At 48.3% G+C, this 27,745-nt stretch overlaps 2 protein-coding genes across 15 annotated transcripts in view; one reads left to right on the top strand and one right to left on the bottom strand.

Moving 5' to 3' along the window:
- Positions 1-27,745, bottom strand: part of DYDC1 (DPY30 domain containing 1) — a 159,126-nt gene that overhangs the window by 106,374 nt on the left and 25,007 nt on the right. Inside the window, exons 4-7 of one of the 9 annotated variants that reach the window (XR_010838914.1) lie at positions 16,335-16,428; positions 10,003-10,262; positions 5,602-5,732; positions 1,726-2,561 (exon numbers count right to left, since the gene is read on the bottom strand). The exons of 5 other annotated variants lie outside the window; for them this stretch is intronic. The gene's annotated coding sequence lies outside the window, so the exon portion shown is untranslated. Of the gene's footprint in view, positions 1-1,725; positions 2,562-5,601; positions 5,733-9,766; positions 10,263-16,334; positions 16,429-27,745 lie in introns of those variants that run through there. 3 more of the 9 variants (XR_010838913.1, XR_010838915.1, XR_010838916.1) reach the window with 3 other exon arrangements.
- On the top strand, positions 180-22,937 carry PRXL2A (peroxiredoxin like 2A). 6 transcript variants are annotated; one of them, XM_059052035.2, is made up of 6 exons: positions 180-537; positions 11,435-11,614; positions 13,966-14,057; positions 17,153-17,293; positions 17,889-18,053; positions 21,355-22,937. In XM_059052035.2, the coding sequence occupies exons 2-6, from the start codon at positions 11,437-11,439 to the stop codon at positions 21,466-21,468; spliced, it is 690 nt and encodes a 229-aa protein (XP_058908018.1). In that variant the 5' UTR covers positions 180-537; positions 11,435-11,436; the 3' UTR covers positions 21,469-22,937. The 6 variants fall into 6 exon arrangements, with proteins under 6 accessions (XP_058908018.1, XP_058908023.1, XP_058908022.1 ...); XM_059052040.2 differs by having other exon boundaries at positions 394-537; positions 11,452-11,614; XM_059052039.2 differs by lacking the exon at positions 180-537 and adding an exon at positions 5,893-6,341.

Here is a 27,745-nt window from a genome sequence, read left to right as displayed (position 1 = left end):
GTGGGATGAGGGTCAGAGGCTGGCAGTTCTGAATTTGTTGCTAAGGTGTGTCGGTCCTAAAGATTCCCCCTCGCTATGCCAAAAAACCGTTAAAAAAATAACTGCTCAAAAACTCGCTGAGGACTGAAAGGGGACTGTCCTCGGCTACAGGACTTCCAGATCCAAGCAGCGCAGTCGAGAGCCTCTTTTTGCTCCAGAAGGCGCCCCTGACAATGAATCAGGAGTCTAGAGTCACCACTCGTGAAGGACTGAAAGCATCTGGAGCTGTGAGAACCAGGGACCGCATGCGAACGGGTCCCGAGAGCCGCATAGGGTTGCACGCGCTCTCCGAGCTGGCGACAGCGCCACAGCCGGGCTGGCACTGAGCCACGGTGGGGGCTGGGCGGGTCACGTGGGAGTGGCGCGCGGGGAGACGCAGGCGCGAACCTGCGCAGGCGCTGGGGCCACCCCTGGGACCCCTGGGGCCGTGGAGTGTTCCATCCGCCAGCCACCGGGCGTCGGGCGCGAGAGGAGGCGGGCGGCAGGGGAGCGCGAGCGGTAAGTACGGCGCGCAGGGCTCTGCGGGGCACGTGACGTCCGCGAAGGCAGGTGAGGAAACTGAGGCAGGGAGGGGCGAACGAGGCAGGTCGGCGCACGCGGGTTGGCCGGATGCGGGGCTGGTTAGGTCCGCCCCACGGTCGGCTTCGGAGCCCGCGGAAAGCTGCTTCAGAGCCGGCAGGGCGCGGCCACACCTGCTGATCTCGAGGCGGCCCCCACCTCCCTCGGAGGACGACGCCCCTCCCGCCCCTGAGTCCCGCGCTCCGCGGAAAAACCCAGCCTTTGCGGTCAGAAAACCCGGGGTCGGGACCCTGCGCTGATCTGACCGGCCGAGAAACCCCCGTCTTCCCCGCCCCCAGGCTTTGAGAGAGTCTGATGGCACCGGCTTGCCTGGATTGTTGGGACAAAGAACTGAGAAAGGGGCTTTGTCCTGCCGTGACTGTTCTGCGGAGCCGAGCCCGGGATGGGCCTGCGGGGTTGCCTGTGGGTGGCGAGCCGACCAGCTGGCGATGGGCGATGTGCGGGTGGAGGCCAAGAGCCTGGTCGTCTTGGGCTCTGTGCCAGCTTAGGGTCCTGTGCTTTATGGCGCCGCGATTTCTCGCTTTTTTCATCATCTCAGAGGCATCTGTTTTGCCTCCCTTACCCAAAGGTTACAACCCCTGGCAACTTTGAAAAGAGCTCAGCCGTACGTTTTAAAACACTGTGCTGAAGTCTGGGAGTGAAAAGTCTAGACACTGATGATCGGACAGTCTCTCCTCGAGGTTGTTGCAGGGATCAGAGCTGAAGCAGTTGGAGAAGATGTTTAAGGCCCAGCCTGGCCAGGGCCATGGGGAGGCAGCACCCCTGGGGGGCCAGAAGCCGGCTTGGGGTCCAGTCCCAGCTGACTCTGGGCCTCTTTTCCTTACCGCACGAGGCTCTTTCCACAACCCAATTCTCTAATCCTCAGTTTAGTTTTTGGGTTTTTTTTTTTTTTTTTTTTAATGTATTTTCCTTTGAACTTGTCAGATGGTTAAGAACAGAAAATAATTATTGGGATTTATTTAGCAAAGCATTGTCCGGGAGCCAGCTTGTATAGTCTCCGATGCTTCCGCTCCGGCCCAGTCCTGGAGATCAGAGACCCTGTCTCCTTGGGACATACCTGGTCATCAGAAACGCTCCATCTCGTGTACAAACAACATTTTAGGGGCAGTCATTGACTAATCTAGAAATGAGTAAGAATTACACCTCACGTTATGTCACTCTTTGTAAGGTAGCTTACAAAGCACCACGTATACATTTAATCCTTTGATTCTTACAACTCTGTGGAAGATTACATTTTGAAATTTGGGAATCATTCCTGTTTTACTAATACAAAAACAGTGCCTTGTCCAGGTTCTTAGAGCTTGTAGGAATTTGAATTAGGTTTGAGCTATTCTTGGTGTGGCCATTCCTGTATTGATATTTTTTATAAGGGCATGCCATTTATTTGACATCTTATGTGTTGTTCCTGAGGGGTATGAAGACATTTCTTATTTTGTCTTATCTGCTTCTGTCACTTAAATGGTGCTTGGAAAGTTTGGTGAGGACTGGAATTCTGAGGCTCAAAGCCCCAGGCTCTATTAGTATCCCAGAAAAAAAGGCAGCTCTCCTGCCAGCTGGGTACTTGCCTTTTTGTGAAATATTGAGCAGAGACACTCCAAACCTCCTTCTGCTGAGGCGTGTGTGTGGCAAGAACTGTCTGGAGACACTGTGCGGGAACCAGCCCACCCCTGAGCTCAGTGGCCTCTGACACAGAGAGATTACAACTGGGCAGGGCCGTTTGCCTTCTCTGGTGCTGGCAGGCTGCAAAAGGGCAGCATGGAGTGTGCATTGTGGAGTGGCAGTTAGACCACAGGGGCCTGAGAAAAGCCAGGGTTCCCTCCAGATCCAGAACTTCCCCCCAGGAGGCAGGCCTTCAGCGACACAGCTGAAGAAGTTGTTCAGTGTTTTGTGTCTGTTCTGCCTCAAATCTCCTGCCCTCATAGGAGAACGAGTGAATCTGAGCCCTGCAAAGAAGAGAAAGATAATGCTGCCTTACAGTTTGTTCCTCATTGCTCCTATATAGTCTTTCCAACAACCCTTCAAAGTGCCCTTTTTTTTAAGAAGACACAGAGGTTCAGAGGGATGAGGTGACCTCTCATAATCAAAGAGTGAGAACCCAGGATTTTTGTCCTGAATCCCAGTTTCTTTTGTGGTATCTCCCTTGCCTTCCACCCACACTCATATAACTGAGCCCAGACAGGAGGCTGTGCAAGCGAGGGGCAGAATAGCCAGGTATTTTGCGTGGGGCTCTGTAAGCCTCAGGATAGCTGATCAGAGGAAAAGACCTCTTCCAGCCCTCATATTCCTCACACTGGCAGTGACTCAGTGTTTCCCAGTCCTCTTGTTCTACATTCAGCATCTGATCAGAACTTTCTGAATCTGGCATTTAAGAGCTAAGCAGTCACCCCAAGGAGCAAAGTAGGAAGTCAGAGACCGAGGCGAGTAGGTGAGAGCTCCTTGCAACTGGCTCGTTCCGTGGTGCTTGACAACAAGGGTGGGTGGGTGTGTATGTCCTGCTGCTTGTGGGGCCCTGGGTGCCCTTGTCACCAGGCTGCTAAATTGCCATTTTCAAGGCTGTCTCTTCAGAACTGACAGGACCTTGTTACTGTGGGGTGGAGATGTATGGAGTGGCTTCTCAGCTGGGAATGGGCAATGTGACCCTTAAGAAAACATTTGGCTTTGCATTATAAACTGCTCACAAAGTACTGGGCTTGGGAAAGATTAGTGCTTTTTCTAGCCACCGGATTTCCCAGGCTCTGTTCAGGAGCAGTTTTGCTTTCAGCCTTCTTCAGGCCAGTGAGCAGACTTGAAGACCTGCAGGCCCTCTTCCTGAGCTCTGATCCCACACTGTTTCAGCCTATGCAGGGGTGTCCAATGCAGGATAGAAAGCTATGGACTGAGTGTTGGGAGACCTGAGTCCCGGCACAGCCACTAACCAGTCCTCCCCGCAAGTGACCTGGGACTAGCTGGTCCCATCTCTGGGCCTTAGTTTTTTCTTTTGCTCAGTGAAGGAGGGGCTGAACTAGAGCTCTGAAGGAACAGAGGAGAGCAAAGAAAAGATGAAGCATCCTTTCCAGCCTCATTCACTGAGGGCTTGAGACAAGGAAGCCCATGTATGCTCCTAGTTTCTTTTGTCTCCCTCAGGACCCCTTTCTAACTTCTGCCCTGTGTCTGCCTCAAGCCAGCTCATTCTGAGGAGGGAGGATTCCCTGGGTTGGGCTTGGCTGGGCACGTGTACCCTTAATGTTTGGAACATGATGCTGTCTCTACTTGTTTCAGGCATGAATTAACCCACCCAGTGCTGATACTTTGTTTTAGTAAGACTTTATCAGTTCCTGCCCAGAGGCAGCTCCTTGAACAGGTAGAATGAGGCCTGGGGAAGCAGAGGGTGAGACTGTACACACCCAGCAGGAGAGCAGTAGTGGCAGGTGTCCCCGTGGCTTTCTGGATGTCAGAACCCTGGAGTTGCAGTCATGTAGTACTTCAGAGTCTTTGGGTGTCAGAACTGAGATGAACTTGTAGATTTTCTAGTTCCCTCCTCTGTACAGATGAGGAGACCCAGGCCCAGAGTGTCTTCATAGCTTGTGTCAGATCACCCTGCCAATAAGCAGTGGAGGTAGGACCCAACCTAAGGTCACCCAAGCCCCAGGCTTGAGTGTTTCTTTAAGGTCAAACCAGCTTCCAATTAGTTCCAGCTCTGCCTCACTGCGGAGTTTAAAGAGTAAAATTCTGATCATTTCCTTCAGAGATTAATGCTTACTAGTTGCCAAGATTTGTGTTTAATGCTGAATTTGCAGGAATGAATAAGACAACAGCCCCTGCCCTCAGATTGCTCCACCATATTGTGTAGACAGACATGTAAATAACTAAATTCACTAAGTCCATCTGCTTGTGCATTGTGCAAAGGTATGTGTGTGTTTGCACATACATGCCTGCTATCTAACCAGAGGTGAAGGAGCAGTCAGTTGTCGGGGCTTTCAGGAAAGGCTCCGGAGAGAAAGTATTATATGTGCTTGGGCCTTTCCCTAGTTGGCATGGGTGAGGAGGGCATTCTGGGTAACGGAAACAACACGAGCAACAGTTCAGAGGCCTAACAAAACATGTTATAGTCCTTACACATTGAGTGATCTGATGAGGGTGCTGAAGTGGCCAGGGGTGAGGCTGGAATGGTGGCCTGAAGCTGAGCTGTCAAGGGCCCTGGCGGTGTGCTGAGAGGTTTGTAGCTAGTGAGGGTCTGAAAGCAAGGGAAGGAAGTGATCAGGCCGGGGAGTGTGACAATCGCTCTGGCTACAGCACAGAGAATAGGCTGAAGAGGACCTGGCTGGAGCCAGCCAAGCTCAGTTCTGTAGTTACTGAGATAGGCCAGGTACAAAATAATAGGGGCTTTGCCGTGGACAGCAGCAGTGAGGCTGAGAAGAGGATGGGTAGCGAACCCATGTCATAGGATGGTCAGAACTTCCTGACTGATTTCATGTGGGCAATGAGGGAGAACAAAGAGTAAAATGCAACTTGCAGTTTCTGGCTTGAGCAGTTGGCTCCATGCTTGGGTCATTCACTGAGCTAGGGAAAAAGAACTCCGGAAGAGAAACTGACTCAGCTTTGGTCATGATGCAACAGAGAGAGCCTATAGAACCCCCAAGTGGAAACTTTTGAGTCTGGAGCGGCACTTGGTACCTGGAAGTCACTACCAAGGTGGTGGGTAAAGTGCTGGCTGTAGGTGAGGTCACTGAGGCAGGGAGTGTGGGTTGAGAGGAGTCTTGAAGTGGCAGGAAAAGAAGGGAAGGCAGAGGGAGGTGAAGAATAGACAGACAGCAGGTAAGGGGCCCCAGTGGTGTGGGGTGGAGGACAGGGCAAGGAAGCAGGCTGCACAAGTGTTACCAAGTCCAAACTCATACTGCTTGCTACAGGAGGGAGAGGAGGTATTGGGGCAAGGAATAGCGACTTTATTTGGAAAGCCAGCAGACCGAGAAGATGATGGACTCATGTCCCAAAGAACCATCTTACCTGAGTTAGAATTTAGGCTGTTTTTATACTGAAAGGGGAGGCGGGTGGCTGGTGGTTGCAGACTTCTTGGTGCAGGAATCCTTTGTCCTTGCAGCTGTCCATGTAGGTCTGGTCACAGTGTTCCTATAAACCTCCAACAAGACAATTGTTATTTTTAGTTCCGCTACTTTTTAAAGGTCAAAGCCTTAAGAATGGGCTATCATGTATATTTCAGGCTCTAGGAAACATCCTTTTACAAAGGTGCAGAGCCAGCATGACTAAGCACAGGCTGCAGGACACAAGGGTTAAAGCTAAAGGAATAGATCCACTATGGAGTCAGGCTTGTTTGTCTGTTACACAAGTGGCCAGGGAGAAAGGGACGTCTTCCTTTGATTTCAGTTAATGTGACCCCTGGGCTGCATTAAGGGCCACATGAAGGGCTTCGCTGCATTAGCCTGCCTCAGAAAGCAGAGAGGGAGTCTGTTGGCTCTTGATAAATGTTATAATCTGCCTGACTGCAAATGACTCAACATTTGCTCAGCGTTTTGAAGGGCTAGGGGGGGTCTTGGCAGCTGTCCATATTGATGTTTTCTGGATTGACTGTCAGCAGTTGAAGGAGCCCCAGGGTTTCTGGGTGGCCTGGTCCTGCCAATGGAGTGAGCTTAGGGACATAGGCGGGACTCCAGAGCCCCACCTCCAGCCCTCCCCTGCTGCCTGCTCCTCGTGGGTCAGCAGAAGCCAGGGTGTGCGCACTGCGGATGGTGAGTGCCTGGTGCCCGAGGTTGGGGATGAGGGACCATGTGTGTGTGTGCGGGGGGAGGTGCCTTGTGAAGCTCTGGGCAGCAGGGAAGAAACACTCTGGAAATTGACATGGGGGTGGGGTGGGGTAGAGTTGTGATGAGGAACTGAGAATGTGCAGGCTCCAAAGTGAGCTGTTTTTGATAGAATCCCACAATGTCACTGGGTTCTTTAGAAGCGTTGCCATTCACCCCATCCAACCACCTCATTTTGGAGTTGAGGAAAATGAGGCTGAGGGAGGGATCAAGCCAGCTGGGCCTAGGGAGCCCAGGCGGGTCTCCTGCCCCGAGACTATCCCAGACCAGCGAGCCGCCCCAGCTGTTACTTGTTTGTGGTCTTATCATGCTTCACGTTCTTCTGTGGGAGAGACCAGATCAGATAAGTGCCACAGTGGGGAACCGAATACTATGGCTGTGTCAGGTGGCGGCTGGCTCTTCTGTAAACAGCCTTGCTATTATCTTTCAGAGAAACTGACCCTTTCCTTAACAGAAGGGGATAGAGAGGGGAGGAAAGAGAAGGGACATCTGTCACACAGTACATTTCCTTTAGAGTAAACATGGTTTGACTGTATGTGATGACTGAAAAAAAAAATAGGTTGATCATTTAAAATTCTCTTTAAGACAAAAGGGATCATGCCCCTTGACCTCCAGAAACCCACCACTGAACGTGTGGGGAGGCTTGTGTAGTAGAAAGACTGTAGGCTTTGGGGTCCTAGGGATCTGGGTCCAGGATGCAGCACTGTCCTGCTGGCTCTGTGACATTGGAAAAGGTACTGAACTTCTCTGAACTTCAGTGTTGTCAGCTGCATAACAGGATACTATCTGCTTCATACGACTGTGTGAAATTAAGGCACGCATTTTGGGTGGCGCTAAGTAAGTGCTCGTTTACCAGCCTCCCTACCTCTCCAGTTGGTAGCCTTAGAGGCCCATGTGAAAATGCATTGTTCCGTGTAGATATTAAGCTTCCTGCTACCTCCAGTCCTTTTTCGTGGGTGGGAATAGCTGTGATGCAGGGTTCAGAGCCAGCGAGTTGCATGGCACATGCTCCAAAGACATGCTGGGATGGGAATTGCTTTGCAGCTCAGGGGGGCTTGGCTGAGAGGCCGGATCTATACACTCTCTAGGTGTTTCCGGAAGTCAGTTTTCACTGCTTCCCACTGCCAGAAGAGGCAGCTGCTAGAGGCCCGCTGGGAGTATATGTTCACGGAGAGCCCAGCCTCTCACCTCTGGTGCTGATAATGCTCTCACATCTTAGTGCTGCGGGGCCTGAGGCCCTGGGCCACGCTCCACAAAGGGGTGACGCTGCTGTGCTTATGCTTTCCGGATCACAGCTGGAGGGGGGTGGGGTGCTAAACAATATGCTCCTGGGGCTTTTGAAGCCCACATCTTGCGCTCCGGCTTGTGAACTTGAGGTAGGGTGTCGGGCGCCTTTGGGAAGTTCACCCCAGCTAGTCCGCTGTTTCCCAGGCTTATTGAGTCCAAGCCTGGCCTAGCTGCTCCATCCTGCTCTCTGAATCCTATGCCTGCTCCAAAGCCATTTTCTTCTGGGTGCTTCTATGGCTGCCCAGACCAGACGTAACTGGTTCTCACCCCTGCACTGCCTTAGCCCCATGTTCATACCTTTCCACTTGAATTTCTGTTATCTGTGTACTAGGCCTGTATCTCCTTGAGGACTGTTTATCATTTAGTTTTATGTCATCCCAAACTGCCATTTATTAAACAGGTCAGTGCTGAATAAATGTTTGGAAGTAAATGTCGAGTCTGTTTGAGGCTGATTCCCTTGTGCTCGCGAGCACACAGGCTTGATGACTGTTGATGGGCAGTGGGGAACCGGAGGCTGTTTGCCTCCAGAAACAGCCAGTGGGGTGTTAGAAGGGGGTGGAGCTGACTGGAAGGGTCCCCGGACTTCCTGCAACCCTCTGATGTGTCCCAGGAATTGAAGTGAGGCCTTTTGGAGGGTAGGTGTAAGCTGGCCTTTGTGAACTGATGCAGAAATGTGTTAGCAAATCTGTGATCAGAGACCGTGCCATGTGGGCCTTAATCATGTACACATATCAGCAGTCCAGGGAGGTTCTGGAAGTGCGTCAAGGTACGGAAATTGTTCCAGGCTCTGGGGAATCTCCTGTTTACAGCAGGTAGGTGAGAGCTGTGGTTTTCCTCCTGATTGTTCTGTGAACTCTAATGCAGTAATGTGTAACTTTGACACATAAAAGAACTGGAAGCTGGCCTGTGGAACCTTCTTTCCTGCTTCGCCCAAGCGCTTCGGTCCTCCATAAGTCATCATTTTCATCACTCAATCCTACTGAATTCATTTCGGCACACATTTATGGAGAGCCCACTGTGGACCACAAACAGGCCCTGTGCTGGGCACGGGGGAATTCAGAGATAAACTGAGCAAGAGTCAAAAGAGGGAAAACTTGAAAACAGATCCAAATCAGAAGGATCGTGGTGTGATTTGGACACAGGTGGGGGGTGAATAATCCCCTCTTGGGGGACGGGGGTAGGCAGAGCATCCAAGAAGACCCTGGAAGAGGCGTCTGAGTCATGCAGAATAGAGCGAGTAAGGAAGGACACTCGGGCAGAGGTGTGGAGTTGTGCCCTGGTTTTTTTTTTTTTTTTTTTTTTTTTGCGGTATGCGGGCCTCTCACTGTTGTGGCCACCCCCGTTGCGGAGCACAGGCTCCGGACGCGCAGGCCTAGCGGCCATGGCTCACGGGCTTAGTTGCTCCGCGGCATGTGGGATCTTCCCGGACCAGGGCACGAACCCGTGTCTCCTGCATCGGCAGGCGGATTCTCAACCACTGCGCCACCAGGGAAGCCCTGTGCCCTGGTTTTTGACTCTCGTTGTCTCCATGGCTGCCCTCACACACTGAGCTGAGGGAACAGAAGCTGGCCCTTGAAGAAGGCCCAGCTCTCCAAGGCCAGCCTGCCCTCATGGCTGTACTTTGTTCTGTGGCTTATGGCCAACCAACCACAAAACCTGAATTCTTTGTTCCAAGACAATGCTTCTGAAACTTTTATGTGCCTGTGAATTACCTGCCATGTCTGATGAAAATGCAGGTTATGATTTAGTTCTGAGGTAAGGCTGGAAATTCTGCATTTCTCCACGATGCCAATGCTGCCAGTGCACGAGAGCACATTTTGAGGTTATAAGAAACTCTTCTCTCCCAGCTCACCTCCTCCCCAACACACACAGAGTCCCCTACTTTTTCCTCTCCCCTAGTGTACAGATGCCAAATTCCTCTTTCTTAAAGGCTATTTTCATTTGGTCATTCCTAGTACACACTCCACATCCTCTGTCTGAAAGTTCCCTTTTATTTCTTTTTTTTTTTTTTTAAAGAAGATGTTGGGGGTAGGAGTTTATTAATTAATTTATTTATTTTTGCTGTGTTGGGTCTTCGTTTCTGTGCGAGGGCTTTCTCTAGTTGTGGCAAGCGGGGGCCACTCTTCATCGCGGTGCGCGGGCCTCTCACTATCGCGGCCTCTCTTGTTGCGGAGCACAGACTCCAGACGTGCATCCCTTTTATTTCTGAACTCAAGTCTGAACTTCCCAGCTGGCCTAAACACTAGTCTGACCTACCCTTTTCTTCCCAAAGTTACCACCACCAAGTTACTCCCAACCCTACCTCATGGCAGTGGATCCCTCACAGCCCCCTCCCTTGGCAGTGACATGCGGATTTCTGGGCCTTTGCTTAATCCTTTGGAGAGGTCCTCTCCTGAGTCAAGTCCTGCAGGGGAGAATTAAGCCTTTGGTTAGGTGGGATGAGGTCAGGTGGGCCACACACACACATACACATAGACACACACCTCAGGTCGGTACCCAGTGATCCGAGCACATAGAGTCATGCAGGTACTTAGGGAGGAAGGCTCTGGCGTAAGTCATATCCTAGGATGGTGAGAGGGCCAGATGGAAAGATAGGTATTGTAAGTGGTTGTCAAGAAAAGAAGGCTGGGTGGGGTACTTGCTGCAGTTACCCCTGCGGTTACAGGGGTGGGCTGCTTCCAGGAGCTCCCACTCAGAAGCACAAGGCTTCCCAACTAGAGGAAGCCTTGGCGAGGCCCCCAAGAATGAGCTGGGGAGGAGGTCGGATGCTATAGGACCTGCCTGGACCTCCATTTCAACTACAGAGCCCCCTGCCCAATGCAGACTGTCTGTTGCCCAGTCCTCCGAAGCAGACACCCCAGCACCATGCTCTTTCTTACATGTTGCCTTCTCTCTCAGTCTCTCTACCTGTTCACTGGACAGACATCTGTATAATTCTGTTCATGGGGGAAAAATGTCAGACTAATAGTGGCCATCTCTATTAAACTGTATAATTTAACAGATGGTAGGTGTTGAGAGGATATTTACTTTCTTGTCAACTGTGGTTTTATGTATTGCTTCTTTTTTGGTTTTTTGTTTTGTTTTCATTGTAAGCCTGTTTTATTTGTATAATGAGTAGAAAATTAAGGTATTCTCAGTTGGAGAAACGTACTGAGATTGCCTGCCTACTTCGAGTGAGGCCCTGCTGGGCACTGTCTGGGGGCTGGATGAATAGGACCTGGTCTCTGTGTCTGAGGGATTCACGGCGAGGAGCAAGGGTAGGGTTACAACAGGGTGATTGGTCTCTAAGTAATCTAATCACACAGAGAGGCTGCTCCCTCCCCAGGGAGGTGGGAGCTGCCACTCCTGGACTGCGAAGGAAGAGAGAGCAGAGACTGAGGAGGAGGGCAGTGACACAGCCTGGAGGAGCGTCACAAAGCTGGGAGGCGACAGCCTGGAGCAAGGGGGAAGGAGCAGCAAGAGAGGCTGTCGCCTCTGTCCTGGCTGCTGACCCACTAGCGAGCCCCCTGGGGCAGGAACCTCCACGTGTCTGCTGTACTCCCAGGCTCCCGTAGCAGCAGGTGGGCAGCTGCTCGGTTAGCAGCCCTTGTCCAGTCCCATCTCTGACACTGCTGCTCCCCCTCCCTTTGCCTCTGGCCCCCGATTGGCTGCCCAACCGGAGCCTTGTCCGGGATATCAGATGCCGGCTGTCCTGTGGGAACAGTAACGTCTTCTTCCTTTCTCTCAATCCCCAGAAATGTCTTTCCTCCAGGATCCAAGTTTCTTCACCATGGGAATGTGGTCCATTGGTGCGGGGGCCATAGGGGCTGCTGCCTTGGCACTGCTCCTGGCCAACACAGACGTATTTCTGCCCAAGCCCCAGAAAGCAACGCTGGAGTATCTGGAGGATATAGACCTGAAAACACTGGAGAAGGGTAAGCAGTGACTCCACTGGTGTCAGTACTTTTCCAAGATGCTGGGATGCAGGCTTACTTAGTTTTTTTCTCTCTAAAACAGTTCTTTTATTTTTTTTTTAATTGAAAAGGCAATATAACATTAGGAAAAATTTAGTAACACTTTAAGAATTACTGATAATTCCATTACCCTACCACAATAATCTTTTTTATTTTCACACATTATTTTCCAGGTGTACACGTAATAATATGTAGTGATGATCTTGGTGTACTTGTACATTGATCTTTTACATTTTAGCTTTTTTTTTTTAAGAGATAAAATCTATTTCTTCTTTTTTTTTTCAACATCTTTATTGGAGTATAACTGCTTTACAATGGTGTGTTAGTTTCTGCTGTATAACAAAGTAAATCAGCTCTATGTACACATATATCCCCATATCCCCTCCCTCTTGCGTCTCCCTCCCACCCTCCCTATCCCACCCCTCTAGGTGGTCACAAAGCACCGAACTGATCTCCCTGTGCTATGTGGCTGCTTCCCACTAGCTATCTGTTTTATATTTGGTAGTGTATATATGTCCATGCCACTCTCTCACTCCATCCCAGCTTACCCTTCCCCCTCCTCATATCCTCAACCATTCTCTACGTCTGCATTTTTATTCCTGTCCTGCCGCTAGGTTTTTCAGAGCCATTTTTTCTTTTCTTTAGATTCCATATGTATGTGTTAGCATGTGGTATTTGTTTTTCTCTGACTTGCTTCACTCTGTATGACAGTCTCTAGGTCCATCGACCTCACTACAAATAACTCAGTTTCGTTTCTTTTTATGGCTGAGTATTAGTTTTTTCTTATCAAAAGCATTTTTCATTTTCTCATGTTGTCTCTCTAAATATAATGATAATCATTCCATAATATTTAGTAATATTGTACCACTGTTTACTCAACCAAACCTTCTAGAGTGTGTTCTGAGGAATTCCAGGCTCCTGGATCTTCAAAGACCGGAGCTCCTGAGTCCAATAAATTTGAGAAACACTATGTCCAATTGCATGTTCCTGGTTCTCAGCACAGGGGTTTGCTTACTGAAATGAGGTGCCTGGATTGTTACTGGTACAGGCATGGGCAGCCTCGCCGGTGGTGCAGCTACAGCACCCGGGGAAGCACAGGGCCACACCTTTACAATGGACTTGCCTCTCTGCCTCTTCCTGGGGAGCCCACTGGTGTCCCTGCTGGACGGCTGAGAGCAGCACGTGGTGACTCTGCTGCCTCTCTGTGCTCTCGGCGTTGGATCTGAAGCCCAGGGGATTTTGGTCATGCCGATAGTATGGGTTCAGTGGGCATGAGAGTTTGGTGCAATTTGGGGCTCACTGACTGGGAGGTCTCTAGGTTGGCCCCTCAAAGGGAGGCCATCGCGTCTGTTCAGTAAGTGAGGAAGCTTGTCAAGGGAAGGCAGGAACCGTGACTGCAGATTTATGATGTAGGTCACCTCAGTAAGGGACTAAGAAGCCCTGCAGAGACAGTCCTATTTAGCTATGTTCGACCCAGAGTTTCCCAGTGTCACTTGATTTCAGTCCCCTCCCACCTTCTTTTTTTCCTATATAACATCCCACAGGGACATGGATTCCTCTGAGAAATGCTAAAATAATAAGGGATAGTACTTACTGAGCCCTCACGAACTCTGTAGTACCTGGAGAGCACTTTTATATCCATCTTTTAATACTCCCTCTGGCCCAAAGTGGAGCTGCTAGGCATCTGCACTTACAAGTGGGGAAATGGAGGTTCAGGGAGGAGATACAGCCTGCCCCGGGTCACACCTAGATGCGGACTCAGTGTGACTGGAGCCGGGCTTGAGCTACACTACTCTGCCATCCAAAGAATTTCCTTGTTGGATATCTTCTACCCTGTCCTGTGGATAACGTTGCAGTTAACATATTTAGGTTAAATTTTTTGTTGTTTTAAATTTCTTTTGACCTAATTTCTCTGAATACTTTTTTAAGAGTTGGGGTTTTCTTGGCCAAAGTGCAAGGTCTCGTTCAAGTTTTGGCCACGTATCTGCCCTAAAGGATTGTTACAAGGTCCACTGAGACCAGCAAAGGAATATGCTATTTTTCCAGAAATGTTCCAGTTTGGGACGTTCAAGTTCACAACTAGATTTTTATGGGGGAGGGGCCTTCTGGTTATACAGTAGGACCCTTACACTGGATTCATTTTCCTTGGAAAGATGAATGAATATTCCCTATCCGTGTTTCCTGTTTGCTTTTTCCCACATGTGAAATACTTTTGCAGGTCCTCTGTTTGGCCTGGTGCTGTTTATGAGGTGCTTAGAGGTTGGGGCCAGGCTGAGAGGAAATGATACTGAATTCCCTTTTCTTCTCCTCAGAACCAATGACTTTTAAAGCAAAGGCACTCTGGGAAAATAATGGAGCTGTGATTATGGCTGTGCGGAGGCCAGGCTGTTTCCTCTGTCGAGAGGTGAGTGCATTTGAGGATCTGTTCGGAGGAAGGGATCCTAGCAAGTGGGGACCGGGGCATTTCCAGCCAGGACCAACAGTGGCCCATTATGTTATTTACTCTAGGTTTGTTTTGTTTTGTTTTTTGCCTAATTCTCTGTTTCTGTTTATTTAACAGTTCACCATATCCTAGGGTTAGCAACATATTTGACTTTCCTTTGGCATTCCAAGGCCTTTCACTCTTGTAGTATCTGTGTCCTGGACCAGGTCCAATTGCATGTTCCTGGTTCTCAGCACAGGCATTTGCTTACTGAAATGAGGTGCCTGGATCGTTACTGGTACAGACATGGGCAGCCTCACCTGTGGTGCAGCTACAGCACCCGAGGAAGCACAGGGCCACACCTTTAGAATGGACCTGCCTGTCTGCCTCTTCCTGGAGAGCCCACTGGTGTCCCTGCTGGACGGCTGAGAGCAGCACGTGGTGACTCTGCTGCCTCTCTGTGCTCTCGGCATTGGATCTGAAGCCCAGGGGATTGTGGTCATGCCAATAGTATGGGTTCAGTGGGCATGAGAGTTTGGTGCAATTTGGGGCTCACTGACTGGGAGGTCTCTAGGTTGGCCCCTCAAAGGGAGGCCATCGCGTCTGTTCAGTAAGTGAGGAAGCTTGTCAAGGGAAGGCAGGGTCCAGCCTTGTCACTTTACACATAGGTAAACTGAGGATAAGAGTGGTTTGTTGACCTATCCATGGTCATACAGTCAGTGACAGAAGACCCAGGTTCTGAGGTTCACGGCTTTGCCTGGGGGAGAACTGGGAACGACAGTACTCCAGCTCTTGAGAAAACTTTGCTTTTCAGGTCATGGCCTTGGTCCTGTCCGAGTTGCCATCCTCCTTCCCCTGCAGAGCTCTCCCCTGCTTGTGTGGTTGGGCTGGCTGAGAATCTGCCTACATTACATGGTGCACTATTGTACTATACATTCAGGGCACTTTCCGCCGATACCTCGTTGGTTCCCCACTGCATCCCTGGAAAATACAGCTTGTTGTTGTTATTCTCATTTTACAGAGGAGGAAATTGAGGTACAGAGGTAGTGACAATGTCATACTGCTGTAGGGGGTGTATTAATTTCCTATTGCTGCTGTAACACATGATCACATACTCAGTGGCTTTAAATAACACCGACTGATTCATTTTCTTACAGTTCTAAAGGTCAGAATTCTGAAGTGGGTCTCACTGAGCTAAAATAAAGGTATCAGCAGGGCTGTAATTCTTCTGGAGGCTCCAGGGGATAAATAATTTTTGTGCCTTTTCCAGCTTCTAGAAGCCATCTGCATTCCTTGGCTCATGCCCCCTTCCTCCATTTTTAAAGCCAGCAATAGCTGGCCAAGTCTTTTCTTACATTGTGTCTCTATGACACTGACTCTTCTGCTTTCCTCTTCCACATTTAAGGACCTTAGTGATTCCACATTGGGACCACCCAGATAAAACAGGATAATCTCCTTTAAGATCACCTGATTAGCAATCTAAATTTCATCTGCTGCCTTAATTCCCCCTTTCCATGTAACAAAACATATTCACGGGTTCCTGGGATTAGGATGTGGACATCCATCCTTAGAAGGTATTATTCTGCCTACCACAGGAGGTGACATTTAAACTCAGGGCTTTTGAGTCCAATCTCTGATGTCTCCAAATACCAACATGGAAGCCTGTTGTGACTTGATTTCTCAAGGCCAGCTAAACCCCAAGGTTCCAGGAGCAACTGCTCTAATTACAACCTGTTTTTCTGGTCTCTGGTCTGTACCCTGGTAGAGCATTTTATGGAAACTTACGTTTCTAAAAGGATGGTTGGATGCCAAGCAAAGTTATTTTGAGGGAGGAGGCATGTGACTCAGTTTCCACTTCACACTGTTTCTGAGTAAAGCCCAGGGAAAGTGAGTAAAACCTTTACTTTCACACACAGTTGGTCTTTGACCACATCAGACCTGTAGTCCTCTCTGCTCTTGGGCAGAGTTTGCTTCTCACTGAACCTCCTGACAAATGCATTGTAATGAATTTTGCTTCATTAGCTATCCTTTTGTTGTTGTTCTAGAAAATAAATGAAAAATTAAATGTAGTTGCCACCATATAGCAATGTATTGGAGGCAAGTAGGCTGCTTCTGATAGGATTTCCTGCTGTTTCTTTGATTCTGACACCAAATGTGAAAAAGGAGTTTGTTCTTAACATCGAAGCTCTACCCTGATGTGTGAGTTTCATCTTTTCATCTAGCCCACAGTTCCTGAGAATCAGGGATGTCCATACTTACCAGCTCAGCTGCGGTCTCCCCATTGTCCACCTTCACCTGGAATCTTTCCTCCTGGTACCTAGTACCTTCTGCATATCCAGCCATGTGCTAGGCACTGAGGGATACAAGAAATGGAAGGCAGTTTCTGACTCTGAGACTCATTTGGGAACTTAAGGGACAAAGCTCAACTTAGTGGAACCCAGTGGACTCAGTACAGAAAAAGTCGCCAAGCAGGAAAGATTAGATATACACAGAGAATAAGGCCTTTACTCCAGGCTGCACTAGCCAGGGAGAACTTTTTAGAACCGGGATCCTTTTCTAGAGGGTAGGATTTGAGCTGGAGAAGGAAGGAAGGTTATTGCAATGAGAGGGGGCCAGTTAAGCAGAGGTGTGGAGGCAGCTATTCACATGGCCTGCATGGAGATTGACTGCTAGGCCCTTGTGCTAGTTTGCTCTAGTGCAGTGGAGGGGCTGGGAGATTAGGAGAGAAGCACTGTGGCTAGGAGTGGAGGACTGAGTTTGGGTGCAAGCTCTTAGTTATCGGATGCTCCCCAGGCCATGGTTAGGACACCCATAACAGGAGCCTAGCCTCTCCTTCCCTCCATGGAGAGGGTAGGAACCTGGGCTGAGGAGGGGACCTGACACTGTATCCTGAGGCCTCATGCCCAGCTGGGACAGTCTTCTGCTGGTCTACACAGGCATTAATTGTTCTTGGCATTTTGTTGCCTTAGTTCTTCTGCATTCTGTGCCAGCCACGCTCTGGGCCTGTAGGAACGAGGGTGTTGGTTGGCTGCAGAGCCCTGAGAGTTCATGCCCCTGACCTTTCCTGTCTTCTGCAGGAGGCTGCAGACCTGTCCTCCCTGAAGCCCAAGTTGGACGAGCTGGGCATCCCCCTCTACGCAGTGGTAAAGGAGCAGGTTAAGACTGAAGTGAAGGACTTCCAGCCTTATTTCAAAGGAGAAATCTTCCTGGATGAAAAGGTACGTGTGCTGTGAGCCTGTCGGACACAGACCGCTGGGGATTGTGCTCGTGCGTGGAGAGTGGTGGCCCAAAGCATGTCTGGACAGGAGTTGGAGTCAGCCTCCCTTTCAGCTGCCCCCAGCCCTCTGAGCAGAGCATGAGTGAAAAAAACTTAAGAGCTGTCCTTCAGTTATTACTTGAGCCCTTCCTGACTTGTGACCCAGGAATGGAAGCCTTGGAAAAAGCTGGAAGCTCCCCCGTGCTGCAGGGGGTTACCCAGCACAAGCCCCTGTCCCTTAATTCATTGCAGCCATAGTTCTTTCCCCTCTACTAACCTCTGCAGGATGTAGGACTGTTATCACTCTGTCAGGCCCAAGAACCCTGTACATCCGTAGCAAGAGATTAGAGTCAGGGTGGCAGGCTGCAGGGTTCTGTTTAGCTCGGGCAGTTGAGAGCGCTCCTGGGTGGCAGCTGTGTGTGTTGGGTGGTGGAGGACAGGAACCGGCAGCCTTTGGGACTTTGTCTGAAAACAGATGCCCTGCTGGGAACTTTCCTCCCTGGGGAAGGCAGGCATATGGGCTACTTATATGGGGTCTGTCTTCCTCGCTCCTACAGAAGAAGTTCTATGGTCCGGAAAGGCGGAAGATGATGTTCATGGGATTTGTCCGTCTGGGTGTCTGGTACAACTTCTTCCGGGCCCGGAGTGGAGGCTTTTCTGGAAACCTGGAAGGCGAGGGCTTCATCCTTGGGGGAGTTTTTGTGGTGGGACCAGGAAAGCAGGTAAATTCCTAGTGTGTTCACTCGTGGGTCTGTGAGCATGGGACCCTGATGTGTTGGGTGGGAGGGTGGCTTTCCCTACTTGGGAGTCTCCCAGCCTTCCTTCCAGAAAGCCAGGGAGAACGAGGAAGGGGAAGGGAGGGAAATGATCGTTTATGGCACGCCTGCTCTCTTGGCACCTCACACGACCCCCTCCCTCGTCACAGTGACATCACGACACAGTCTGAGTCTTGCAGGTAAATAACTTGTGAGGGGGCGAGTGACCGCACCAAGGAGGACGGCTCCTCAGTGGCACTTCAGGAGCCTGGACCTGGGTTTCCTGATGTCAAGTTCTGTTTTCTACACTAGAACAAAAGCAGAGTCTTTATTCTGTGAAGAATTACTCCCTTGCAGTGTTCCCTGTCATCGAGGATGGACAGTAGAGAAAAGTGAAGAGGAGAGAAGGAATGGAAAGAGACCTCGCTGGGGGAGGAGCAGGGAGCTGTGGTGGGTGGTGCTTTCCCTGCGGGGGTCCTGGTGGCCTGGCTGTCTCTGGAGGGGCAGCAGACTTCTCTGCACACTGTATTTCAGGCCCTGGCTGTGGGGACCCAGAGTCAGCATGGGGGCTTAAGGGAAGGTGTGGAGAGATGAGGTCTCTGTGGGCTCAGGAGGCAGGTGGGTGGATGCTCCACGTAAGACTCAGGGCAGTGCCAGCAGAGGCTGGGTGGGCACAGAGAAAGGACACAGGGTACAGTGAGTGCAGGCTCTGCGACCTGGCAGGAAGACCCAGTGGTCTGATTTCTAGGCCCATCTCGCCAACTTTGGGCATGACATTAACATTTGAGCTTGTCTGTAAAAAGGCAGGGTTGGAATTCCCTGGCGGTCCAGTGGTTAGGACTCGATGCTTCCACTGCAGGGGACACGCGTTCGATCCCGGGTCAGGGAACTAAGATTCCCAAAAGCCGCATGTTGAGGCCAAAAAAAAAAGAAGACAGGGTTGGTCTGCATGTTGGAACTCTCCACTGACTTTGATAACTGCATACTTTCCCCAGTTGGGGAGGAAAGCTAGTGGGACTAGAAAGCCTTCAATTTTAAGCTGTATTTCAAATCTCTTCCTTTTAAACCTTGGTATCTTTAGTTGCTTGTCTGTGTGAGAATCTAGCATGAATTGGTGTCTGATATAACATAAACCTGTTTGCTAACTTTCTGGTAATGTATCAAAATGTCTTAGTGATGGGCTTCCCTGGTGGCGCAGTGGTTGAGAGTCCGCCTGCCGATGCAGGGGACACGGGTTCGTGCCCCGGTCCGGGAAGATCCCACATCCCGCGGAGCGGCTGGGCCCGTGAGCCATGGCCGCTGAGCCTGCGCGTCCGGAGCCTGCGCTCTGCAATGGGAGAGGCCACAACAGTGAGAGGCCCGTGTACCGCAAAAAAAAAAAAAAAAGTCTTCGTGATAACGGCTGCCAGTGAGTGCCTGCCTTTGTCAGGTGCTCATATACATGATCTCATGTCTTCTCTGCAACCCGTCTGGGATGGTTGGTATTTTTATTCCCATCTACATGTAAGGAAATGGGCCTATGAAATAACTCAGCCAAAGATATGTAGCTAGTATGTGGTGCAAAGGAAATGAAACTCAGGAACTCTGATCTGTCCTGCTCCAGAGACCCTGCCCTTCCCTTGCCCATAGCCCCTCTTTGGAGGTGGTTCCCAAAGACCCCTTCCAGGTACGCGTGCACTTGGGCAGGCCACTTCCTCAGGATCCCTCAGCCTCTTCCCACTCCGGGCCCCTGGGATTCCTTCCCCTTCCTATCTCTGCCTTTCCTCAGCCCCCAGGGAAGGGCTTGGCTCACCTGCCAGCCTCCTCTTGCCTGGCAGTGACTCACCTGGTGCTCACGGGCTGCCCAAGCCTGGCTGGCTCGCTCCTGGGGTGTTGTTTGACTTTGGTGGTGCTCCCCGGAGCTCCTGCCTTCTTCCTTACTGGTGGAAGGTTGACCAGGCTGGCCTGGCCTCAGGGCTTACCTCCGTGTTTCTTGAGAGCAGAGTTTTTGCAGTCCCACCGTGCCAGGTGCCACTTAGTAGGGATTTCCTTTGTAATAGTACTCTTTAAAGCATATTTAACTTTAAAGAAGCAGTGTGTTTTCAACATAGGAAATTTGAAAATGGAGAAGGTGAGGAGAGCCATTCCATAAGCTCAGCTACCAGGGACAACCTCTTAGGACAGAGCTGAGCTGACAGGCCTTTTGGTTTTTTTTAGAAAACAGTACCTTACTAAACTAGATGTTCTTTTTTCATTTAACAGCATGTCATGAACATTTCCCCATGTCACCATATGTTCTTCCTCAGTGTTTTTAATGTCTGCAAACCGCTCTAATGAGCAAGTAAATATAGTCTCCTGATCTGCTTCCCTGTAGTCACCACAGTGTGGTGGCACTTTTTTTTTTTTTTTTGCGCGGTACGCAGGCCTCTCACTGTTGTGGCCTCTCCCGCTGTGAAGCACAGGCTCCGGACGCGCAGGCTCAGCGGCCATGGCTCACGGGCCCAGCTGCTCCGTGGCACGTGGGATCTTCCCGGACTGGGGCACAAACCCACGTCCCCTGCATCGGCAGGCAAACTCTCAACCACTGCGCCACCAGGGAAGCCCGGCACTTTTATTTTTTTAAGTCTTTATAAATAATGGTACAAAGAACATGTTTATAAATGTTTATTTTTTAAATTCAGTTTGAGTTTAATTTGTCACCTATCAAAGAACCCTTTAACAAGGATTCCTTGATGCTGATCTCAAACACATTTTATCTTTTTTACAACTTTAGGGTATTTTGGGGTGTAGTATTGTCTTAGTGCATTTTGCTTCACGGCATCAGAAGTGAGTGGCCTCCAGTTTTGTAGGAAAACTAAAGATAGCGCCTCCCTTTTCAGGTGTTCACTTAGTGCCTGTCAGGGTCTGACCTCTGAGCTCTACTTCCACAACTTCAGGCTTTTCTGTGCAAGCTCATTCTGTTCTTTCTGCCTGGAATGTTCTTTTACGTGCATCTCTACCTGTAGACATGCTTTATCACCTGTGAAGCCTTCTTTGAGGCTGTTATATTAATCGCTCCTGACTTCCTGCTCTCAAAGTGCTGCTTGTACAGTCCAAATATTGTGAGGGAGCCTCCCCTGATCTACCTTCTCCAAAAGACTGAACTCTTCAAGGGCAGAGCCAGGACCGATTCGGATCTCTGTTCCTTGCTGCCCAAGCAAGGGCCCTGATGGACAGCTGGCGCTCAGTGTCTGTCTCACGAATGAATGACTCAGAGTGAGGACTGATGTACCCTCTTGTTTCCTTTCAGGGCATTCTTCTGGAGCACCGAGAAAAAGAATTTGGGGACAAAGTAAATCTAGTTTCTGTTCTGGAAGCTGCTAGGAAGATCAAACCACAGACTTCAACCTCAGAGAAAAAATGATTGTGTGAAACTGCCCAGCTCAGGGATAACTAGGGCTCTCACATGTGTTCATGGGATGTGTTGTGTTTCCACTGCTGTCCCTAAGGAGTTAGAAATCCACTTATGCCATATTCTCAGTATAGACAATAAACATATTTTAATATTGTACTCTGTTTAGGCCTAATAAGGCAAAATAACCCCCAAACAAGACTGATAAAAATCTAAAAAGCTAATTAATAAGGTTTACTTCAGCTAAAACCTGGAAAATCTGAGGCTTAAAGTTGACTGTTACACCTCATTACAAACATATATGGTATTTGAGTGCTGTTATTTGAAATGATTTTTATTTTCGTGTCTTTAAATATCTAAGAAAAGTTGGTGATTGACTTGAAGATTAAGGGTATTAGGTTTTGGCTTGTGTTTTCAATGAATGATTCATGTTAGTGATTCATTCATGTTAGTGATTTTGCCATCCTTCCTAGAGGAATGACTTGGCATTTAAAATTGGTAGCTGCTCTCCTATTGATGGTTTTCTAGCCTAATTTGGTGACTGGGGAGGAAAAAGGACAGAGAAGATGAAATGTAACTTAGTTCATTGGTTTGTTATGATTTATTATATTATGTTAAGGTAATAGTCGTATAAAAGAACTGATGTGCTTTGGATGGCTTGATAAAGGTAAACTATAAAGTGAAATCTATTTTTTCATTGTCTTCCATTCTAATCTTGGAGATTTGATTTTCTAGAAGAAATGATCAATAAAATTAGGCTCTAATAAAATTAGGCATCAGAAATCGCCCATATATACAAATGTTTCTGACAAAACTAACAATAAAAATATTTACCATAATAACGGCTGAATTTATTAAACCTGTGGTGCCAAAGACACTGAACATGAAAAAATCAGTATTCTGCATGTGTATGGGGTAGGGTCGGGGGAGGAGTTCCTCTAGTTCTAATGATCTAAGAGGTTTCCAAATGCCCAGAAAAGTTCATCCTGTCATTCATGTTAGTGATTTTGCTGTCTTTCCTAGAGGAATGACTTGGCATTTAAAATTGGTAGCTGCTTCCCTATTTATGGTTTTCTAGCCTAATCTAGTGACTGGGGAGGAAAAAGGACAGAGAAGATGAAATGTAACTTAGTTCATTGGTTTGCTATCTTTGAAATTTTGTCATGTGAGTAGGTATGAGGTCAGCAAGAGCCTGAAGGGAGCTCTGCCCTAGGGCATCTGCTCAAGGCACCAAACTGGCCCAGGAATAGGAAGGTGGGGATGGGAGTCCAGAGAAGAGGAGCACAGTGGTCCCCTCATATGTAGATGTTCCAAGACTCCCTGTGGATGCCTGAGACCATGGAAGGTATTGAACACTACACATACCATGTTTTTTCCTGTATATACATACCTATTATTTTAACTTATAAATTAGACACAATAAGAGATTAACAATAATAATAAAATAGAACAATTATAACACTATACTGTGATAAAAGTTATGTGACTGTGGTCTCTTTCAAAACATCATCCTCCTTCTTGTGATGATGCGAGATGATTACGTGCTGAGATGAAGGGAGGTGAATGACGTAGGCATTGTGATGTAGGGTTAGACTACTACTGACCTTTTGACACTAAGTCAGAGGGAGGATTGTCTGCTTCAGGTGATCCTGGATTACTGAGCCATGACAATGTCAGTGGTTGGATGTCAGTGGTTGGATATCAGCAGCAGACGACGTTGATGGCTGGGGATCCCAGGCAGAACAGAGTGGGACAGCACGAGATTTTATCATGCTACTCAGGATGGTGTGTGATTTAAAACTTATAAATTGTTTTTTTCTGGAATTTTCCATGTAATGTTTTCAGAGGGCAGTTGACTGTGGGAAACTGAAAGGGTGGAAAGCAAAACCACAGATAAGGGGAAACTATTGTATTTACCCAAGGAACCAAAGCAGCCAGGAGGAGGGGAGTCAGTGTTTATCCAGGAAAGCAAGGATGAAGACTGAGGTTGGAGGTAAAGCTGGGAAGGCAGGCGTGTCGAGACTGAGTGTACAGTAAGCAGGGGCAGCTAGTTCAGGACTAAGACCAGGACTGGGTCTGACTTCATGTGGTGGCGGCTATGTGGTATGTGCAGGGGCGCCTGAAGTGCTGGGCTTCTGCAGACGTTGAGGTAGCGCTCTTTAGTACTTGAAGAGGGTCAATACAGTGACTCAGCCCCCAGTAGCTGTGATCTCTGGGACTCCAGCTATTGATAGGATAACCCAGATGAGAATTCTTTTTTTAAAAAATTAATTAATTTATTTATTTTGGCTGTGTTTGGTCTTTGTTGCTGCACATGGGTTTTCTCTAGTTGTGGCAAGCAGGGGCTACTCTTCGTTGCAGTGCATGGGCTTCTCATTGCGGTGGCTTCTCTTGTTGCAGAGCATGGGCTCTAGGCACGCAGGCTCAGTAGTTGTGGCATGTGGGCTCTAGAGCGCAGGCTCAGTAGTTGTGGCACACGGGCTTAGTTGCTCTGCGGCACGTGGGATCTTCCCGGACCAGGGCTCGAACCCTTGTTCCCTGCATTGGTAGGTGGATTCTTAACCACTGAGCCACCAGGGAAGCCCCCAGATGAGAATTCTTTGGTGCCTAGAAGACACTTGATTCTGAAACAGTTCTGCTGCAACCAAAGAAGAACAGAGCCTGCAAGAACATTGCTGTAGTGGATGTTTAGAGAGGAACCTTATTGTGATCTCCTTCACCAGCTGTTTTACTCCTGGGTCTTTACGTGCATTGTGTCTTCTCTCCCCAATTAGTATGGCATTATGGAAAGAGCACCAGACTGAGTTCTGAGGTGGGTTCAAGTTCTAGTTTAACTGTGTGACTTTGAGCAAAGCTCTGACCCTAATCTCTCAATGGTAGAATGGGCATAATAATTATTGTCTATAATTGAGGGCTGTTTATTAGAAGTCATTTAGGGAATGATAAATATTATGAAACAGTGCTTCTCCAAATTTCATATACATGCAAATCACCTAAGGATCTTGTTAAATGGAGATGGTTAAAGAAAAGCCAAACACTAGTTAAAGGCAGTGTAGACAGATTTTACTTGGTAACTCCTGTAGTTAGGGGAGAGCCCTCAGTATAGAACTGAATTCAGGCAGGCTCTGTACAAAGGTGACTGGAATTTTAAAGGGAAAATGAAGAAGTGGGAGGGGAGACAAGCGGGGGCTTGAGCAGAGTCAGAGTAGTGGAAAATTACAGAAAGCAGGTGGGGGGACTGATTGCTGTGACTAGCCTCTGACAAGCATTAGCAGGTTCTCTTTTCTTCATTTTATAAACGAATCGAGAATCCATAATAATTCAAACTACCGAGAGAATACAAGAGACAGTCCTTGTAGGAAAGTTGATGGTTCTCAAAATGGGTGCACAGTAGAATCACCTGAGGGGGTTTTTAAAAATTCTGATGTCCCGGCCACACACTCGGGCCCATTAAATCAGAATCTCAGCGATGGGACTCAGGCAACAACATTTCTTAAAGCTCCTGGGTGATTCCAATATGCAACCAAAGTTGAGAACCATCTTAAAAGAATTTAGCATCAAGTCTAGAAGACAAGTGCTCACAACTTAAGATAACTTACCCAGAACCAGGCTGCCCCTGGCAATCTCTGATGAGTTTTGGAAAATAGTCTTTGGATGGCAAGGGTCAGGGATGGTATGGACATGGATGTAGAGGGAGCCTGGGCTGGAACTGAACCTTCAAGGTGGAGAAGATTTGGGTAGGTGGCCAGTGTAAAGAGGTCATTTCAGATAGGATCAAGCCCCTGAACCAAGAGGTAACCAGAGGAAAAGTAAATTGGCATGGGAAAACAGGTGAGAGGCTGGTCTGTTTTGTTTTCCTGATTCTGTGTTCCTTTCCCCAATACACTGATTTCTCAAAAGCAAGTACCCTTTTCAGATCAGTGAGGAAACAGCAAATCCAAAAGTCCAGAGGTGGGGATGGGATTATGTTCAAGGAACAAAAAGAAAGCGAATGTGGCTACAGCAACACTTGTGTTGCTCACTCTTGTGCTCTGTGGCCTGTGCTTAGTCATGCTGGCTCTGTACCTTTGTAAAAGAATGTTGCCTATAGCCTGAAGTATACAGGATAGCCCATTCTTAAGGCATTGACCTTTAAAAAGTTGCAGAATATGACTTCCCTGGTGGCACAGTGGTTAAGAATCCGCTTGCCAATGCAGGGGACATGGGTTCGAGCCCTGGTCTGGGAAGATCCCACATGCCACAGAGCAACTAAGCCCATGCACCACAACTACTGAAGCCCATGCGCCTAGAGCCCATGCTCTGCAACAAGAGAAGCCACCGCAATGAGAAGCCCGCGCACCGCAACGAAGAGTAGTCCCGCTCGCCACAGCTAGAGAAAGCCCGCATGCAGCAAAAATGACCCAACGCAGCCAAAAATTAAAAAAAATTTTTTTTTAAAGTTGCAGAATAGAAAATAGCAATTATCTTGTTGGAAATTTATAGGAACAGTGTAACCAGACCTCTGTGGACAGCTGCAAGAACAAAGGATTCCTGCATCAAGAAGTATGCAACAACCAGCTACCTGCCTCCCCTTTTAGTATAAAAGAAGCCCAAATTCTAACTTGGGTAAGATGGTTCTTTGGGACACTAGTCCACCATCTTCTTGGTCTGCTGGCTTTCTGAATAAAGTTGCTATTCCTTGCCCCAACAACTCCTCTCTTGATTTACTGGCCTGACATGTGGCGGCAAGCAGTACGATCTTGGACTCAGTAACAAGATCAGAAGGTGGTGAGATGGTAGAAATGCATGCCATGTTCTGGCAGGCCCAGGTAAAACTTGATTTTACTGAGAGAGATAGGAATCCATTGGAGGGTTTTGAGAAGAGGAATGCTCTGATTTATATTATCCTGACTGCTTCGAGACAATCGATTATAGGAGATCAACCAGGGAGACCACTTAGGATGCTACTGCAATAATCCAGCCAAAAGATTATGATGGCTGGAACCCAGTGGTAGCAGTGGAGGTGATGAGAAATTGTCAGATATATTTGAAGACAGAGCTAAGGGGATTTCCAAATGAATGGATTTGGGACATAAAAAAAAGAGGAGTCAAGGATGACTCCAAGGTTTTTGACCTGAACCACTAACTGCACATGAATTTTGCAGTAAAAGAGGCAGAAAATGATGGTGTAGAAGGTTTTAACCAGCTGTAATAGTTACAGTGAATGAATCAGCGTTTAAGTATCAACTGGGATGCATCAAAACAATACTAGGTAAAAACAAGCTCCCAGTGGTACACTCGGTAGGATACAATTTATACAAATTTGTAAGACTGCACAACAGTAACCTTTAACACTCCGTAAAGAAGGTAGTAAAGTGTAAAAACACATATGGAATGATAACGTGCAGCCAGGGTTCCACACCGTCTGGTTGCTTCACACTTTTACAAATTCTATTGCCCAGGCCAGATACTAGTTCAGTTAAACCAGAATCTCTGGGCATGCATCCAGGATGGATCCAGTATTTTTTTAAAGCTCCCTAGGGGGTTCTAGCATGTAGGCAAGGTGGAAAACCACTGCCTTAAATTGAGAAACAACTGTGATATCTTAGAGAAGTACAAGGAATTTTCCCCTTTTATATCTAAGGCTTGAATAGAGTATCTGTTTTATAGCTAGGCAAGAGACACCCATGCCCTAATTTCCATGTTGTTCAGCCAGGAAACATGAAGAAACTCTCCCAACAGGCAGATGAGCCCAGACTGTGGTCTTCTAACATCCAAGGACCTCCTCGGAGAAATGGCTGATTACAAGCTTAGGGCAGAGAATGTACAAGATGAGCCTGGAACATCTTGTCATATCGGTTGTCAAGCAAGCTCCCAAACACTACTGAAGGCTTGTAGAAAGAAAGGACCCAGGATCCACCTTGAAGAGGTTCTTTCTTGCTTAAGATGGGACAATATGAGCATCTTTAGTTAAAATGGATTAAAACACATCAGATATGTTTAAATCCATAAGTTCATAATGATCCTTTAAAAATAAAAAAATCATTGGATGATACTAAGAAATCAATTCATTTTAAAATCTGGAAAAGAATAAAGAAATAAGCACTTATCCTATCTTTGTTGCTTCACAGTAACCAAAGAGTTGATGAGAGAAGTTTCTCATTACAGAAGTACTTGCTCAGGGCTGGTCCAGCCTAGTTAGAATGGAAGTGGTCACGGTGTGGCCAGTGGGAGAGGCCAAGTCCCTGTAAATGCCTCTCTGGCTCAGTCCATAGGGCAGCTCCTTACAAGCTTCCTCCCAGCAGATGAT

This window comes from Kogia breviceps, chromosome 2 (assembly GCF_026419965.1).
Source record: "Kogia breviceps isolate mKogBre1 chromosome 2, mKogBre1 haplotype 1, whole genome shotgun sequence".
Classification (NCBI taxonomy): domain Eukaryota; kingdom Metazoa; phylum Chordata; class Mammalia; order Artiodactyla; family Physeteridae; genus Kogia; species Kogia breviceps.
The sequence above is the reverse complement of the archived record's forward strand: the minus strand, read 5'-3'. Positions and strand labels throughout refer to the sequence as shown.